The sequence below is a fragment of the Suncus etruscus genome, chromosome 8 (genome assembly GCF_024139225.1).
Source record: "Suncus etruscus isolate mSunEtr1 chromosome 8, mSunEtr1.pri.cur, whole genome shotgun sequence".
NCBI classification, from domain to species: domain Eukaryota; kingdom Metazoa; phylum Chordata; class Mammalia; order Eulipotyphla; family Soricidae; genus Suncus; species Suncus etruscus.
Window position 1 is genome coordinate 22141099 of NC_064855.1, and position 17528 is coordinate 22158626.

Genomic DNA, 17528 nt, shown 5'->3' on the forward strand with positions numbered 1-17528 from the left:
TTCAGGGATTTGTCTTGAACCTACGTATTCTAATGTCATGGCACCACCTGGTGGCAGTTAGGGGGAATTTCTGATCAATTATTGAACTTCATTTTCTTTCACGTCTGTCGTTTTCCTTGTAATCCCTTGTTTAATTCTCTTTTTTCCAGTACCTTCTATTTACCCACTTGATACCCATACTATATCTCTTGCTCTCCAAAATTTCTCACTATTTTAATACAAATAATTCATTTTCTTCCTTTGTTCTTCTGAGTATAAATGTACTTTAATTATGATTACTCATGGCTAGAGTAGTATTGGTGACTAAGAGAGGAAAAAAATACAGCAATACATTCAAAAATGACATTAACACAATATGTAGCAGCTTTGATTACTTTCAAGGTCCTTGAAAATACTTAAAGTTCCCTGCAGATGTTCTTAAATTTTTGTTCCTACTTAATCATCTTCTAACTAATTCCACCCACTGAATATCAAGCTTAAATATTAAATAAAAATGATTAAAAATGGAAATTTCATTGTCTCTTTGTTTCTAGCTTTGAAAAATCTGGGGCTGGGGTTGGCTTATACTTTACTGCAAAGATTTAGTTTTTCACTATGGGTTAAATTGCTTGGAGACAGAACTATCATTGCTTTCATGGTTGCCAAGGGGAAAACCATGCCCTACAGACACCCTTTTCCTATAAGACAGGGAGAACACAGGCCCGGAGAGATAGCACAGCGATGCTTGCTTTGCTAGCAGCTGATCCAGGACCAAAGGTGGTTGGTTCAAATCCCGGTGTCCCATATGGTCCCCCGTGCCTGCTAGGAGCTATTTCTGAGCAGACAGCCAGGAATAACCCCTGAGCACCGCCGGGTGTGGCCCAAAAACCAAAAAAAAAAAAAAGACAGAGAGAACAGTAACTTAATTTCTAATCGCATAACACAGAAATGTTATCCCCAGAAAACTGACATATAGAAAAGCATGGCTGATTTGGCATTTTATGTTAACTGTGACTGAGGTTTGAGATGGGACTGCACAAACAGTAAAGACCTATAAATGAGAGTGGCAGGGTAGTCAGCTCACATAGACAAGCCAGAGAAAACAGGGTTGAGAGACTTTAAGTCTTTAACCACTGTAGTACCAATATGGCTGCAAGGGAGGTAGTTTTGTTTCTTAACACCCCTCCCCCATGTTTTAGTCCATAGAACTTGAATCCTTTGAATTTGCTTATTCAGCTGGAGAGATAGCATGGAGGTAGGGCGTTTGCTTTGCATGCAGAAGGACGGTGGTTCGAATCCCGGCATCCCATATGGTCCCCTGAGCCTGCCAGGAGCGATTTCTGAGCATAAAGCCAGGAGGAACCCCTGAGCGATGTCGGGTGTGATCCAAAAACCAAATAAATAAATAAATAAATAAATAAATAAAAGAATTTGCTTATTCAAACATAGCAGCTCTTGATTTCAGAGTTAGCACCACAGTATAATTGGGTTCATGAGTCTGTCTAGTGCATGAAAGACATATTTTATAGTTCATTGATTAATCAGAAGAGAATCCTCATATAAAATTTGATCATTATCTAATAGTTGCAAAACTTAGTGCATATAGCTTTGGGATTCGATATTCTTGTGAAATTTGTGTAGAGTTATGACAACTCGAATTCTAGTATCTATTTAAAAGTGGGTTTAAAGTTGTTTGTTGTTGTTTTTAAATAGGAACCACGTCCAGGAATGCTTGGGGACTACCAGGACCCAACAGTGCTCTGGAATCATGCGACGCCAGGAATTGCACATAGGACCTTGCACGTGCTAGGCATGTGCTTTACCACTTGAGCCATATCCATAACCTTAAAATTATTCTGAATTCTACATTGTAAGATTGGAAATTCAAAAGTAGTTTAGAAAAACAAGGTGGGCATTCGGTATTAGGGAGACAGTCATTTTGGAACTTGGTAACCAAGGAGACCTTACACAAACCTCTGTGATGAGGATGTTTCTGCCGTACTAGTACATACTAGTTGGCTCCCTTCTGTTCTTTTTATATCATGTCTAACCTCTTAATGTCTCTTTTGAAAGGTGGGGACCCAAACTATATGCGTTGTTCCAGATGCGTTCTTGCCAAAGCAGTATAAAGCAAATGTAGGAAGAAAAAGCCTCCTTCCCTCATGAGGTAAGTACAACTAGTTGCTGTGACCAGAGCAGGCCCAGTTTATCAGGATATTTGCCATGCTCATCTCAGGCCATTATGCTGGGAGGAACCTAGCACTGCTGCATTTGTTCACCCACAATTTAGGTCTGAGTCCATTCCCAAGGAGCTGACTCTGAGTAACACCTGCCATAACAGCATTGGATTTCACTCTTTTAGGCCTTCCTCCCTTGTTTAGCTCCCCGGGGGTCTTTGCCGGTCAAGGATATTTTCATCCTTGGAATGATTTTAAGAGGAATAGTTTGATAAATAAAATGAAGTTTTATCTGGAATCTTAGTGAACTACCTCCCTCCCTCCCTGCCTCCCTGCATCCCTCCCTGCCTCCCTGCATCCCTCCCTGCCTCCCTCCCTCCCTCCCTTCCTTCCTACCTTCCTTCCTTCCTACCTTCCTTCCTTTTTCCCTCCCTCCCTCCCTCCCTCCCTCCCTCCCTCCCTCCCTCCCTCCCTTCCTTCCTTCCTCCCTCCCTCCCTCCCTCCCTCCCTTCCTTCCTTCCTTCCTTCCTTCCTTCCTCCCTCCCTCCCTCCCTCCCTCCCTCCATCCCTCCCTCCCTCCCTTCCTCCCTCCCTCCCTCCCTGCCTCCCTCCCTCCCTCCCTCCCTGCCTCCCTCCCTCCCTCCCTCCCTCCCTCCCTCCCTCCCTCCCTCCCTTCCTTCCTTCCTTCCTTCCTTCCTTCCTTCCTTCCTTCCTTCCTTCCTTCCTTCCTTCCTTCCTTCCTTCCTTCCTTCCTTCCCAGTGCTAGGTGTGAACTCAGGGTTTCATACACATAAGGCAAATATTCTTTTTTTTGGTTTTTGGTTTTTGGGCCACACCCAGTAATGCCCAGGGGTTACACCTGGCTATGCACTCAGAAGTTGCTCCTGGCTTGGGGGACCATATGAGACACTGGGGGATCGAACCGCGGTCCATCCAAGGCTAGCGCAGGCAAGGAAGGCACCTTACCTCTAGCGCCACCGCCCGGCCCAAGGCAAATATTCTTAATGATTTCTATATCCAACCCTTGAAAGATATTATTTTTTATGCATCTCATATAGATTTTTGAATCGAAGTTGGCCATATAGATTTTTGAATCGAATTTTTGAGTTCCTTCAATTTACCATTAAGCCTCCCATAGTTTTATAAACTTAACTCTAGCTTTATTTGAATGTATTTGATTTTGTTTTTGTTTTTGTTTAGTTTAGTTTTTGTTTTTTTGGGGCCACACCCGTTTGATGCTCAGGGGTTACTCTTGGCTAAGCGCTCAGAAATTGCCCCTGGCTTGGGGGGACCATATGGGACGCCAGGGGATCTAACCACGGTCCTTCCTTGGCTAGCGCTTGCAAGGCAGACACCTTACTTCTAGCACCACCTCGCCGGCCCCTTTGAATGTATTTGAGAAAAAAACGTTATGATATGGAATACATGTCCATTTAAATTTTTAAAGTTCTATGTGGCAAAATGGTCAGAATGTTGATGTAGGATTTTAAAATAAAAGTTATTTGCCTTTTTTGACTTGAAAGGTGCTTATTCTGTAATAAATTTACCATCATACAACCAAAAACATTGTCAAGAATTAAAAAATTCGGGGCCAGAGAGGTGGCACTAGAGGTAAGGCATCTGCCTTGCAAGTGCTAGCCTAGTATGGACCTCAGAGGATGGACCATGGTTCAATCCCCTGCCATACCATATGGTCCCCCCAAGCCAGGAGCCTTTTCTGAGCACATAGCCAGGAGTAACCCCTGAGTGTCAAAAGGATGTGGCCCCCCAAAAATAAAACAAAACAAAAAAATTTTTCAAAATTCACTTGAAGGGTGTATGACATGTATTTATGTCATAAATAAAAACAAACTCATTGGTTTGGAAAGGGATTTAGTTGACTGAATGCACAGAATCTAATTACTCATATTTCTGATATTTGAATTTTATCTTTGGTTAAATCATGTTCCATAGATAAAACTAAAACTCTTTGATAACCATCTTTATTTTTATTTGTTTTTAGTTTTATTTTTAGTTTTAGCATACCTGGTGATGCTTAGGAGTAATTCTTGACTCTACACTCAAGAATTTCTCCTGGCAGAGCTCAGGGATCATATGGGATGCCAGATTGACTGTATGCAAGGCAAGGGCTCTAACTATTGTACTATCTTTCCAGCGCCATTAGCTACCCATCTTTAACCCTTCTCTTTTTTTGTGTTTTTGTTTTTGGGCCACACCCGGTAACGCTCAGGGGTTACTCCTGGCTATGTGCTCAGAAGTTGCTCCTGGCTTGGGGAACCATATGGGACGCCGGGGGATCGAACTGCGGTCCTTCCTAGGCTAGCCCTTGCAAGGCAGACACTTTACCTCTAGCGCCACCTCGCCGGTCCCAACTCTCCTTTTTTTTTTTTTTTTTTGGTTTTTGGGCCACACCTGGCGGTGCTCAGGAGTTACTCCTGGCTGTCTGCTCAGAAATAGCTCCTGGCAGGCACGGGGGACCATATGGGACACCGGGATTCTAACCAACCACCTTTGGTCCTGGATCGGCTGCTTGCAAGGCAAACACCACTGTGCTATCTCTCCGGGCCCTACAATGCAAGTTCTTTATCCACTGTGCTATTGCTGCAGCCATAGGCTCTACTTATTATATTTTTTCTGATTTTCATTTGATAATGTTCTTGTTTTTTTTTGTTTTTTGTTTTTTTTGGGGGGGAACAAATCTTTTCAGTTTGATGCTGTGCTATTGTTGTCAGGAGTAGGCAAAGAAAATTTTCTGCATGATTCACCAGAAAAGTCAAGATCAAATGAAGAGGCTTAAAATCCAGAGATAAATGTATTAAAGGATCAAGAGAATTGGCAGTATATACATCCTTCAGCTTGAAATGTCATGTCATTTGTAACTTCTGAGGGACTCTCACGCCCTACTCCCTCCCATAGTTGATGTATTGATCCCCAAAAAAAAGGCTTTTTTAGTGCATTTTCAGTTCATTCCCATTGTTGTCATTAGTTTGTTCATTCGTTCCTTCTTTCCTCCCTCCCTCCTTCCCTCCCTCCCTCCCTCCCTCCTTCCCTCCCTCCCTCCCTCCCTCCCTCCCTCCCTCCCTCCCTTCCTTCCTTCCTTCCTTCCTTCCTTCCTTCCTTCCTTCCTTCCTTCCTTCCTTCCCTTCCTTCCTTCCTCCCTTCCTTCTTCCCTCCCTCCCTCCCTTCCTCCCTTCCTTCCTCCCTCCCTCTCTTCCTTCCTTCCTCCCACTCTCCCTCCCTCCTTCCCTTCCTCACTCCCACTCCTCCCACTCTCCCACACCTGGCAGTCAGGGGTTACTCCTGGCTCTATGCTCATAAACGTTCCTGGCAGGTTTGGGGTACCATATGGGGTACCAGGATTTGAACTGGGGTCTGTCCTGTGTTGGCCACGTGCAAGGATTGCCTTACCGCTATGCTATCTCTCTGGCCCCATTAGTTTCTTTATTAAAAAAATTAATTTTGGGGCCGGGTAGGTGGCGCTGGAGGTAAGGTGTCTGCCTTGCAAGCGCTAGCCAAGGAAGGACCGTGGTTCGATCCCCCGGCATCCCATATGGTCCCCCCCAAGCCAGGGGCGATTTCTGAGCACATAGCCAGGAGTAACCCCTGAGCGTCAACCGGGTGTGGCCCAAAAACCAAAAAAAAAAAAAAAACCAAAAAAAAAATTTATTTTTTGGAGGGAAGAGCACATCTGGCAGTGCTCCAGGCTTTCTCCTGATCTACTCTCAGAAATCAATCCTGATAATGCTAAATAACCATATAGGAACTTGGGTTGCCCAAGACAAGAGCCCCCACTGTACTCTCTCTTCAGCTCCTGTCATTATTTCTTCAACAGCATTTCATCCTTTCTTCCTATGATGGGGTGGAAATGTGTTTTAGGGTCATATCCTTTCCAACCCTTTAGGGGAATATTCAAGTTGTGTTTTCCTTTCTCTGCCTCAACTTTCCTGTTTACTTTCTGTGTTTCATGCAGGTCTCTGGCACCTGACTTGGCCACTTGAATATAAAGACCTACCAAGACATGCCTGATGCTCTGAATGTGTATCTCCCAAGTCTAGAATTGCGGCAGATGGATGAGTGTTCCCTCAACCAGGGCTTTTGCAGATGGTTCTTTCCACATCTCAGTATACTGTTGTTTTTCCCTTTCTAGCTAACTCTCTTTGTTGCCTTTCCTAAGGTAAGACCTTGGAAAGATGGGCATGGACCTGGGACTTCTGCATTGACTGAACCCTACAGTCCCAAGTCAGCATTCTTTTTTTTTTTTTTTTTTTTCACAGCACCATCCCCACCTCATCCTCAAATAAAGGCATCAGCTTTTCAGAATCTACTTTTTTTTTTCTTTGCATGACTAGCTTATAAAGAGGGATATATGGAAAGAATTTCCAAGAATTTTTCACTAAAAAACAAAAGTATGTGACTTCTTTTGGGCTTAGAACTGAAAGCATACTCAAGTGATGTATGGCTCTGATCACTTTTTGCACATCTGTGGAATCTGGAGGTATCAATGCCACATTCCCTTTCCTGTCTGGGCTGTTTGTATACTTGTATATAAATGTAGCAATAAATATATTCTAACATCAGCCTGGTGCTTCCGTCCTTTCCACTTAGTTTTGCATCCTGACAGTAAATAGAAAGAGATCACTTTCTTAAGGTATTGTTCTAATCACCTAGGCACTGGTTCTCCACATCTCAGTTTCTTACCTTCTCTGAGGTCACAAAGTGTTGGTTTGAGAACTGGAGAGATAGTATAGGGGTAAGGCTCTTGCCTTGCATGTGACTGTGACCACAATCTTGCTTCAAGTCTCTAGCACCATACATAGTTCCCGGATCACTGCCAGGCATTGTTCATGAATAGAGAATCAGGAACAGCCCCTGTGCACTTCTGGGTATGGTACAAGTACCCTCCTTCCCAAAAAACCAACGAACTGAATCCCTCAAAAAACACCTAAAGTATTGATTTGAAGATAGCTTTTTTGCAGAGAAAGAAGTTGGAAGAATACAGTGGTAGACCTGGGATGCAAAGTAGCATTATTAATTCATCAGGTGACACTATTCCTGGCACTCTGAAGTGTCTTGAATGTCCAAGGGCTGAGGTGTGGAAAATTGGGTGACAGCTATTTTAATAGTCACTCTTACATCCTTTAATAATTTTCTCGGCTGGGATCAGTGGCGGATACTTACTTTCTGGGAATGAGACTATCCCTTAGTGAGTTTCCAAAAAAAACAGCACACAATATAATATGACATTGAACATCTGGTCTGATGTTTTTCTCAGTAAAAATAAGTATGAAGTCTAACTGTTAATCATACGCAAACATCTTCATTGGCAGTGGTACTGTTTTTACTCTGGCAAAAGAGTGTTTATTTCTAAACTATTTGGATAGTTTGTTTGAAATCTTTGGCTGTCAGGCATTTTTAGAACTTAGGTGATAACTACACACTTTACCTTGGTTTCTAGCCAAGAGTTGTTTCTCAGGTGTCTCCTTATAAACCTTTTCATTTTGGAGAACAGAAGTATACATTGGGGGCATGATGTAAGGAGGGACTTTCAGCAGGGTTGTCAGTCTTTGAAAGATTTATATGACTAAAAATCATCATTGACTGGAAGTAGTGGAGGAAGTTGTCCTGAGGATCCCTTTGAACCCTGATCAGATAACCATCTCAGTGACGGTGCCCAGTCTGCCAACTCTGTTCTTACTTTCACCTTTTAATAGACCCATCAGATAAACCTCGACTCATGGTCAGTGATATGTGTGGGCTGTGGCCACCCTGTACCACATTTCTAGCTGACACCACCAGAAAACCTTTTCAACACATCAGTCTGGCCATGACTGATGAGTCAGAGAAAATTACTTAAAAAGACATGGCAACTTATCAGTTATTTTCAATTATACTGAAAAGGAAGAATCCCAAATATCATGCTGTACAGCTGGAAGATCATGGGCATGTTGGTAGACCTGTACATGACTATGGATCAAACCTGGGAAGGCTCTGTTATTAGTTATCGGTGAGACCCAGGATGAGTCACTTTGATTCCCTGGACCTCTGATTCATTGTATCTTCAGACAAGTAGCATATTTTCTTTTCTTTCTTTTATTTTTTTTGGGCCACACCCGCATTGCTCAGGGGTTACTCCCGGCTGTCTGCTCAGAAATAGCTCCTAGCAGGCACAGGGGACCATATGGGACACCAGGATTCGAACCAACCACCTTTGGTCCTGGATCGGCTGCTTGCAAGGCAAACGCTGCTGTGCTATCTCTCCGGGCCCCTAGTAGCATATTTTCAATGCAAAAGAGTAGACTTCTGGTAGTCTAAAAGGGTGTGTGAGGAACTAAGTCCACTTTTTAGTTACTAAGACATTAAGACAAAGACAGATCAAAGGCCTTTTGAGGTCATTAATACACAAGGTCTCAAGTTTTACATTCAATAGGCTGGATTTCTTCTCGGGTTCTCTGTACAGGGCAGATACCTGGTGGCTCACACTGTCATTAGGACAGATGGAGTTATGGAAGAGTTTATTCTTTAGCACAAGAAGTCATTTTACACAAATATCCATTCTCACTAGATGAGCCAGGATCATGAACAGGAGTATCCCAGTTCCTCCAAATTGACAGGCCTGCTTCAGCTCTGGTGAAGCAAGACAAAAGAGAAAGTGGAAGTTGGAGCAGGCACTTGCTTTGCACATGGCTGACCTAGAGTCCATCCCCAGCACTCCATATGGTCCTCTGAGCACCACTGGAAGTGATTCCTTAGAGGCAGAAGTAAGATTTGAACACTGCTAGATATGGTCCCAAAGGGGGGAAAACAATAAATCATTTTGATCCCTAAGAATTTACATTTGAACTTGAGAATTGGCTTGGTGGAAGCCCTCCCCACTTTCAGCATTGCACATGGAGCATGGCGCATGACCCTGGAAGATGTGAGCTGCTTAACATGTGTTTCGGAGAGGAGTCCTTTCTCATTGTTCTTTCTGCTTCTTTCGGGGGAAGGACATGCTATGGTCTCACCATCCTGTGCTCTGGGGCTAGAGGGCTCCCTCATGAAAAGATTAAATCTGACTAATGTGGAATTCAGAATTATAAGCACAGCTAACACATGTCTAAACACATATTCTCCAGTACTGGATAAATTGAAATAGAGGGGATGTTATGGCTGAGAAGTATTCTTTTGCTTTGATTGTCAATTGATTTTGTGGAGTGGTTTTCGCTTTGTGAGAACAACAGAACATCAGAACAATCCGGGGACTTGTGAAATCAGATGCTGAGAAGTTATATAATAATGCTGAAACATTTATAAAATATTTCAAATGAATGTTCGGTCAATAAAATCTTGACAGGACAGGAGAGAGGGTATGGAAAGTATGATGCTTGCCTTGCCTTGCATGGGACAAACTCTACGTTTTTGGCACTGCATATGGTCCCTCAAGGACCGCTGGGGGCCATTAATTTTTGAGTGTAGAGCCAGGAGCATAGTTGCTCAGCACTGCTGGGTATGGCTGCGCCAACTCCCACCCCCAAACAAATAGAATCCAAATAGGGCTGTCATGGGCCTCAAATGATAACACAATGCTTTTCACAGTACTGCATGTCCCACATTCCTAGGGAATAGCCCTAGAGGTGCCTGGGCAGCGTAGGATATGATCCTCCCACAATAACAATGAAAATGAGAAACAACCCAACAAAAAATAGGCTGGGCTCCAAGCAGAACTTCTGATTCTCAGGTCAGGAGCGAGGCTCAAGAGTCTGCATTTCTACCAAATTCATCAGCTTGTGGCTGATGGTGGGGTGAGAAATATGCACTGTGCAGTCCCTTGATCTGTACTTGCTGAGATAAGTTCTATTTATTGGCTTCCTCAGTCTTAGCACTGAATGTTCTCAAGGCTATGTGAGTCAGCTAGATGTCCTTTGCTAATCTGGAGCCGGACAGTATGAGTAATTCTTATAAATCAATATCTTCTCCTAACCCACAGTCTTGGTGGGGGGAGGGAACAAATGGTTATGAAGTATACTCATTTCTATTCTAAGTAAAAAACACAAGATGAATCAATGCCAGCCATAAATCAGCCCCCAAAAGGTTGGCTTTTAAAACAATTTAAGAGGTGCAGTTTGCTGTGGGTAGAAGTTATTATCTTTTGCACAAGCTAACATCTAACTAGGACTTTTAAATAGAGCAAATCCAGTAAATTCAAATGTTTTTTGCACTGAAATAAAATTCACTGATAGGTCAGTGCACAGCATGACACATCTTCACAATTGGCATTGTATCAGTGTTGCCTGCATAGAACCAAAAACCAACTTTGCTCAAGATCGAGCAGTACCTGAAGTTCTGAGGAGGCGAGAAATTTCATGGGCTTGCTTATTTCCATGAATGCAGCCGCACAGTGGATAATTCTTAGTGTTTGGCTTCATTTACACAATACCCTCAACATTAAAAAAAATTGGGGGGGCTGGAGAGATAGCATGGAGGTAGTGAGTTTGCCTTGCATGCAGAAGGTTGGTGGTTTGAATCTCGGCATCCCATATGGTCCCCCAGGCCTGCCAGGAGCAATTTCTGAGGGTAGAGTCAGGAATAACCCCTGAGCGCTGCCAGGTGTGACCCCAAAACCAAAAAAACAAAAAACAAAAACAAACAAAAAATTGTGAGGGAGCAACACTCCTGGAGGTGCTCAGAGATTAATCCTGGCTCTGTGTTTCTGGGAAGGAGGTGGGATGGGGTTGGTGAAGACAGTGGCTTTGGGAACCATACGGGATGCAGACGATTGAACCCCGTTGGCCATGCGCAGGCAAATTTTGTTCAAGCCCTAACACTCATCAATTCTTAAAAAGTCATTCGCATTCAAACTGCCCTGCCACCTTCCACTCACAGGCACCCTGCACCTCACTGGGTTCTCCTTTGTCATGAACTGCATGTGCTCCATCTTTGACCCCAACCTTCTTGCAGTCACCAAGGACACAACTCTTCCTTAACTTGGCCTCCTCTTGTGGGTCAAGACAGCACCCACCCACCACCCTTTAAGATGGGCCAGGGGTCAGAGTCAGGGAAGGGGTGCTGAGGAAGGGGATGAAGGGCTGGGGTGGGTGCCTGGCTGAGAAGTGGACGTGGCTGTGAGGCGCGAACTCTGAGGGTTCCTCAGAATTCCCCCAAGGGCTGAGAGGACTTGGGTCTTCTCTTCTGGGTGCTGTTCTTGGAGAACCTGTGTGGGCCGTCTAGTGAGAGCCCTGGTCAAGGCCAAGGCCAGGCTGAGCTTTGGGCCTCGAAGTTTCCTGGAGAGTTTCCGCCGGGCCTCAGGGCCGGGTCTGCAAAGACAGGTTTTCAGGAGGGCATCGACAGACCGACTTTGGGGGGGGGGGGCTCAACGCCTTGTGTTGGGGGTCACTTTCAGCCACAAGGGTGGAACTGGTTCTTCCTGCGAGTCAGATACTCTGACACCCCGTGGATGTTTGAAAGGGAACTATCTTGGGGACCACGGACTCAAGTGGCTGAGGCTTTGCCTTGTATGCGGCAGACCCAGGTTCGAACCCCGGCATGCCATATGGTCCCCAGAGTCTTGCCAGGAGTGATTCCTGAGTGCCATTGGGTGTGGCCCAGAAATGAGAGCGAAAGAGAAAAGAAAAACTGCTGACCTCTGGTTTTCTCCTCTTCAGAATTGTGGTCTGAGGAGCTAGAGTGATAGTTCGTTGTGGACCTGAGTTCAAGACCCGGCACAATATATGGCACCCCTGAACCCTGTTAGCAGTGACCGCTGATCACAGAGCTAGGAGTAAGCCCTGAGCACAGAAGGGTTTGGCCCAGAAACAAACACTTCACTTCTTCCCATAAACAATAAAATTGTGGTCTGCCATTTGGTTGCTATTGGAAAATCTTTTGGTATTTTTACTGGTCTTCATAAAAATTGTACTTGCCTATTTTCAAGGGGAGGCAAACCTAAATAACTTTAGGAGCGATAATCATGTTCCTACCTACAGGAAACAGGCATGGAGAACAAATCAGGGTGAGGGTTAGGGAAAAGTGAAACAAGGAATGAGCCATTAGCTCATCTCCATCTCTCTTCCTGAGTTCAGTAATGTGACCATTCTAAACCTCCGTCTTAGTTACCATTCCTTGCTTTACAGTTCATGCTCGAAAAAACAATCAGTCTCCATGACCAAAAGAACCAAAGCTATTTTCTCTGTCCAACCCTCCCATTTGAGCAAAATTTTTATCACTTGATTGCAAATTTCCTGGATGACATTTTTGGTTCTTCTTTAGACTGTGATCTCCAGGGTTGAAGTCATGTATGATAATAGCTAACATATCCCTTGCCTATGTAATGGAACTAATCATAGTTCTTTTCCAGTATTATTATTTTGCAGCTATCACTGTAGCAACTGTTAATTAAATAATTGCTGAATAAATTACTCAACCAGAGAAAAAAATCGAAGTGAGCATAGCCACTTTTTTTGTTTTGTTTGTTTTTTGGGGCCACACTTGGCTTACTCCTGGCTCTACGCTCAGATATCGATCCTGGCAGGCTCAGAGGACCATATGGGATGCTGAGGATTGAACTTAGGTCCATCCAGGGTAGGCGTGTGCAAGTCAAATAAATGCCTAACTGCTGTGTTATCTCTCGAGCCCCCCACCCCCGTTTTCTTTCCCTAAAGTTAAAACAGGCTTTATTCAGGGGTACTGAGGAAAGGAAAGGAGAGGATAAGATTGAGAGAATGTGAACTTCTCCCAAGGCGTAAAGATCCCCAAAGATGGCCCAGGATGAAAGTAGGAAAGTCCACATCTCAAGAGAGAAGATATGTGTCCATATGCACATGCACATATGGACACCATGTGCATGGGTCCAAGGAGCATGTGCATAGTGATGTTCTTATGTTATTGCGTTCTCACCAGTGCACCTGTGTTTGTCTTAATCTGAGTAATATAATTACATACACTGCAAACTCAAATCTCTGGAGCTTATTAAATAGCTCTTCATGTAGTCACAAAATTCTATTTTCCATTTTTCTTGACTTCCACATGTATATATGAAATTTATTCAAATGGATAATTACATCCTTTTTATAATAATATCTTTAAGCACCATCATTACAAACATGTTTGTAGTTGGGTTTCAGTTATAAAAAAAGAACACCTCTTTCATCAGTACAACTTACTCACCACCAATGCCCTCCATCTCCCTCCTCCCACACCCCTTGCCTGTAATTGAGACAGGCATTCTACTTCTCTCACTCATTAACATTGTCATGATAGTTGGTAGTGTAGTTATTTCTCTAACTGCACTCACCACTCTTTGTGGTAAGTTTCATATTGTGGGCTGGTCCTTTCTGCCCTCATCTCTATTATTTCTGGGTATTATTACCATACTGTCTTTTATTTTTCTTAAATCCCACAGATGAGAGAGACTATTCTGTGTCTATCTCTCTTCCTCTGACTTATTTCACTCAGAATACATGGATGGACATGGAAACTATTATGTTGAATAATTACATCCTTGGGTGTTGTGCATGAAAACATTTGATGGGATTATAATGTTACTGACCCTACCCTGATTGGTGATTGTGGCCTACCCTAGGGTGTGACTTGGCATTCTGCCCCCACCCTAGGGTGGTACCTGATTCTGCTTCCACCATTGGGTGGTATTTGATCCCACCATTGGGTGGTAGCTGATTCGGGGGGATAAAAACAAGGGTCTATGGAAGGCGAGGGGCTTTTTGGCTGGAACTGAGGCTGAGACTTTGGACTTCAGTCTTGTCTACTGAATAAAGCTAATATTTCCACAAGCCTGACTGTCTGCGAGCTGTTTACCCACCATTTCACCTCAGAACCGTCGGCTGACAGGGTGGCCGACGCGTGCTCCGAGCTGGAGGGGAAAGACCTCATCCTCCATCCCTCCATCAGTCAACCTTTTCAGGGGCTGACTTGCAACACTTGGGAAGTAACTTTGAAGACTGAGATGATTAAAAGACCAAGTGTCATCCGTGCCAGCAGTGGCATTGTTGAGATACATGAGTATGACTGGTTTGTTCTGAGATTGTACTAAATTCACCTCTGGAAGAGAGGGTATAGGCTTTGGGCCCCAGAATTATAGTATAGCAGGTAAGGCTTTGGCTTACATGTGGCTAACCTGGGTTCAATTTTGGGCATCCCATGTAGTCCCCCAAGCACCGCCAGGGGTGATTCCTGAGTTCAGAGCCAGGAGTGACCAAGTAAGCATCATTGAGTATGTTCCAAACAAGTAAAATAAAAACTGTTGGTTTACTGGTCCCACCCTAATCAGTATTCATACACCACCCTAGGGTGTGATCTGGTGATGGGATATTGGATTGTTCTCTACTTGGTATTCCTCTCCCACCCCAGAATGTGGCCTGATTCTTGTCAATAAAAGCAGGGGTCTTGAGGAAGGGAGAGGCTCATTCTTTGTTCTTTTACTGAGCTGTGTTTCTTTTAGGAGCAGAAAGTTTGTGTGGTTGGATTCCTGGCTTGAGTGCTGAATTTCCTGAAACCTTTCTTGTACCTTTTCATTGTGTGGGTTATTTCTTGCGTCAATGTTTGCTTCCAGATCCTTGTCTCCCCAGTGTTCTGGTGTTTGAACCAGAGGGATTAATTCAGTAAAAAACAAAGGACACAGGTTTTGTTAAATTGGAAGCGCATTTTATTTTTGGTTTGAATTTTGGGGCCACATTTGTGGTAGTCAGGCAACCAGGCGGTGCCAGGGATCTTACTTGACCTCCTGTAAGTAAAGCCTGTGCTCCTTCCTGCTGAGTCATTGAAGCATCTCCACACTGCTCCCTCCCAGGAAGTGCATTTTAAACATTGTCTCTCTTGTGATTTGGGAATTAGTCTTACTAGCTCTCCTGGGAAACCGAGAAGGAAGGTATTTGTTTCATCCACCTGATTAGTTTTTTTGTTTTGTTTTGTTTTTGTTTTTGTTTTTGGGTCACACCTGGCGGTGCTCAGGGGTTACTCCTGGCTGTCTGCTCAGAAATAGCTCCTGGCAGGCACGGGGGATCATATGGGACACTGGGATTCGAACCAACCACCTTTGGTCCTGGATCGGCTGCTTGCAAGGCAAACGCCGCTGTGCTATCTCTCCGGGCCCTAGTTTTTGTATTTTTAACTCAAAATATGGCAAGAATAAATGATAGATCCTTCAGCATGAAGGTATTGTTTGTGGAGAGCATTTTCAATAGCAGGGGTTCTAATTATAAATTGATATTTTGCTTTTGGGGTCACACCTGTTGGTGCCCAGACCTTTAGGTGTCAGGGATTAAACCTGGGCTTCACATATGTAAAGCATGCAACCAACTTGTCTTCATCTGCCGTGTGTGTGTGTGTGTGTGTGTGTGTGTGTGTGTGTGTGTGTTTTGGTTTCTGGGCCACATACGGTCATGCTCAGGGGTTACTTCTGGCTATGTGTTCAGAAATTGCTCCTGGCTTGGGGGACCATAGGGGATGCCGGAATTCGGGAATTCGAACCACCGTGTTTCTGCATGCAATGCAAATGCCCTATGTTCATGCTATCTCTCTGGCCCCTCAGTACCCTAGCTTTTTATCAAAACTGCCAAGATGCTAAGGAGAGGGACCAAAGTCCAGACTCTAGTTTCCTACCAAATCCTGGGATAGTTTTTCTTTTTCCTTTTTTTTTTTTTTTTTTTTTCTTTTTGGCCACACTGGCAGCGCTTAGGCTCAGGGACCATATGGGAAGCTGGGGTTTGAACCTGTGTCCATCCTGGGTCAGCCACGTGCAAGGCAAATGTCCTATCACTGTGCTACCACTCCAGCCCCTGGCTAGTTTTTCTAACAGTTTATGGGATATGGGTTTTCCATGCGCTCTCACCACTGTATCATGGTTAACTAGCCTGAGTCCTGGGATATCTGGGTTATCCTTCCCTCTACTAAAAGAGATTTTGTATTTGTCAAGATTGTTTACACATAAAAAGAAGAACAAGACAACAGCATTGTATTTTATTGTATAGATGTACCAGTTTCTTTAGTCACTCATTTGTTGTCAGGCACCTGGGTTGTTTCCAGATTCTGGCTATTGTAAGTAGACTGCAATGAATATAGGTGTGCAGAAGGTATTTTTTGTGTTGTGTTTTTGTGTTCCTAAATTATAGCACTAGGAGTGGTATTGCAGGATCAGATTAATGTAGTCCCTTTTGTTTTTCTTTGCTTCCACTTGCTTGGCCAGTGGTGTTTCATCCTGGAAGATGCCTTTAGCTTCGAAGTCATGGAGTGTTCTGCCTAAGTTTTCTTCTATGTACCTTATAGTTTTAGGTATGACATCAAGGTCTTAGTTAATTTTCATAGAAAAATGAAACAAATTTGTTTATACATGGATGGACATTGAGATTTGAGTGAAATGAGTCGGAGGTAAAGGGATAGACATAGAACAATCTCACTGATTTGTGAGAAGAAATAGTATGGTGATAATTTCCAGAGACAACAGAGACAATAGGGTCAGGGAGGTCTAGCCTAGGGCAGGAAGCTTGCCACAAAGAGCAGTGTGAGTGCAGTTAGACTAGAGAAGGGTCTACTAGGACAATGTTAGTTAGAACTGATCACTCTGGACAAGAGCTTGTTGCTGGAAGGGGAAAAAGTGCCAAGCAAGGAACCCCTTCATTAACAATAGGGGAACCAGTGTTAAAAAGAGGAAAGAGAGAGAGTGTGTGGGGGGAGAAGCAGATTGCTTACCCCAGAGTCAAGTGGGGGTGGGAGAGATATGGGAGACAATGGGGAAGGGTGTAGTGGTGAAGGATGGTGTACATTATATGACAAAACCCAACTATGAACAATTTTGTAGTTTGCTTAAATAAAACAATTAAAAAATATCAACCTATGAAAAAAAGGACCAGAGACATGTGGAGCATGCAGCCTAGCCAGGATGTATCCTTAAGGGACACCCCCATATGGGTCCAATGCCCCTCCAGGAGTGATGCCTGAACACAATACATTACTGAGTGCAGAGCCTGAAATAACACCTGAGCATCATCACTCAGTGTGGCCCAAAGCAACACCACTCCTCCACAAAAAGAAGAGTCTTTAGGAGTTAAAATATCAGTTTAGAACAATTGCCACTCTAACACCATTTTTACTGTGCTCCTTTGACTCTAAACCTTAAAAAGAACCCACTTAAAATTTGAGGTTAACTTAAGCTAATATGCATGTACATGGAAATGTAGAAAAATACTATGCCTGTAATGTTTAAGGAGTTACATAAGTTGTATGGCTTTAGATTGCCTTGTGTGCTGTTAAGAAATATTATAATGTGTTACAATCTGGGGACTTGAGGGACAAAGTAATTGTACATGGATTCTGTCTTATTTATCTTAATGTTCTTTGACTGAAATTTCAAAGTTAAGATATCAGCAAGGGGACTTCTGAGAA

General features: G+C 43.7%; 1 protein-coding gene across 1 annotated transcript in view; it reads left to right on the plus strand.

Moving 5' to 3' along the window:
- Window positions 1-6735, plus strand: part of RDX (radixin) — a 63782-nt gene extending 57047 nt beyond the window's left edge. The window contains exons 14-15 of the mRNA XM_049778662.1: window positions 2053-2146; window positions 6127-6735. Of these exons, the coding sequence (XP_049634619.1) occupies window positions 2053-2119 (67 nt within the window). The 3' untranslated portion in view covers window positions 2120-2146; window positions 6127-6735. The remainder of the gene's footprint in view (window positions 1-2052; window positions 2147-6126) is intronic.
- Window positions 6736-17528: the final 10793 nt, after the last annotated feature.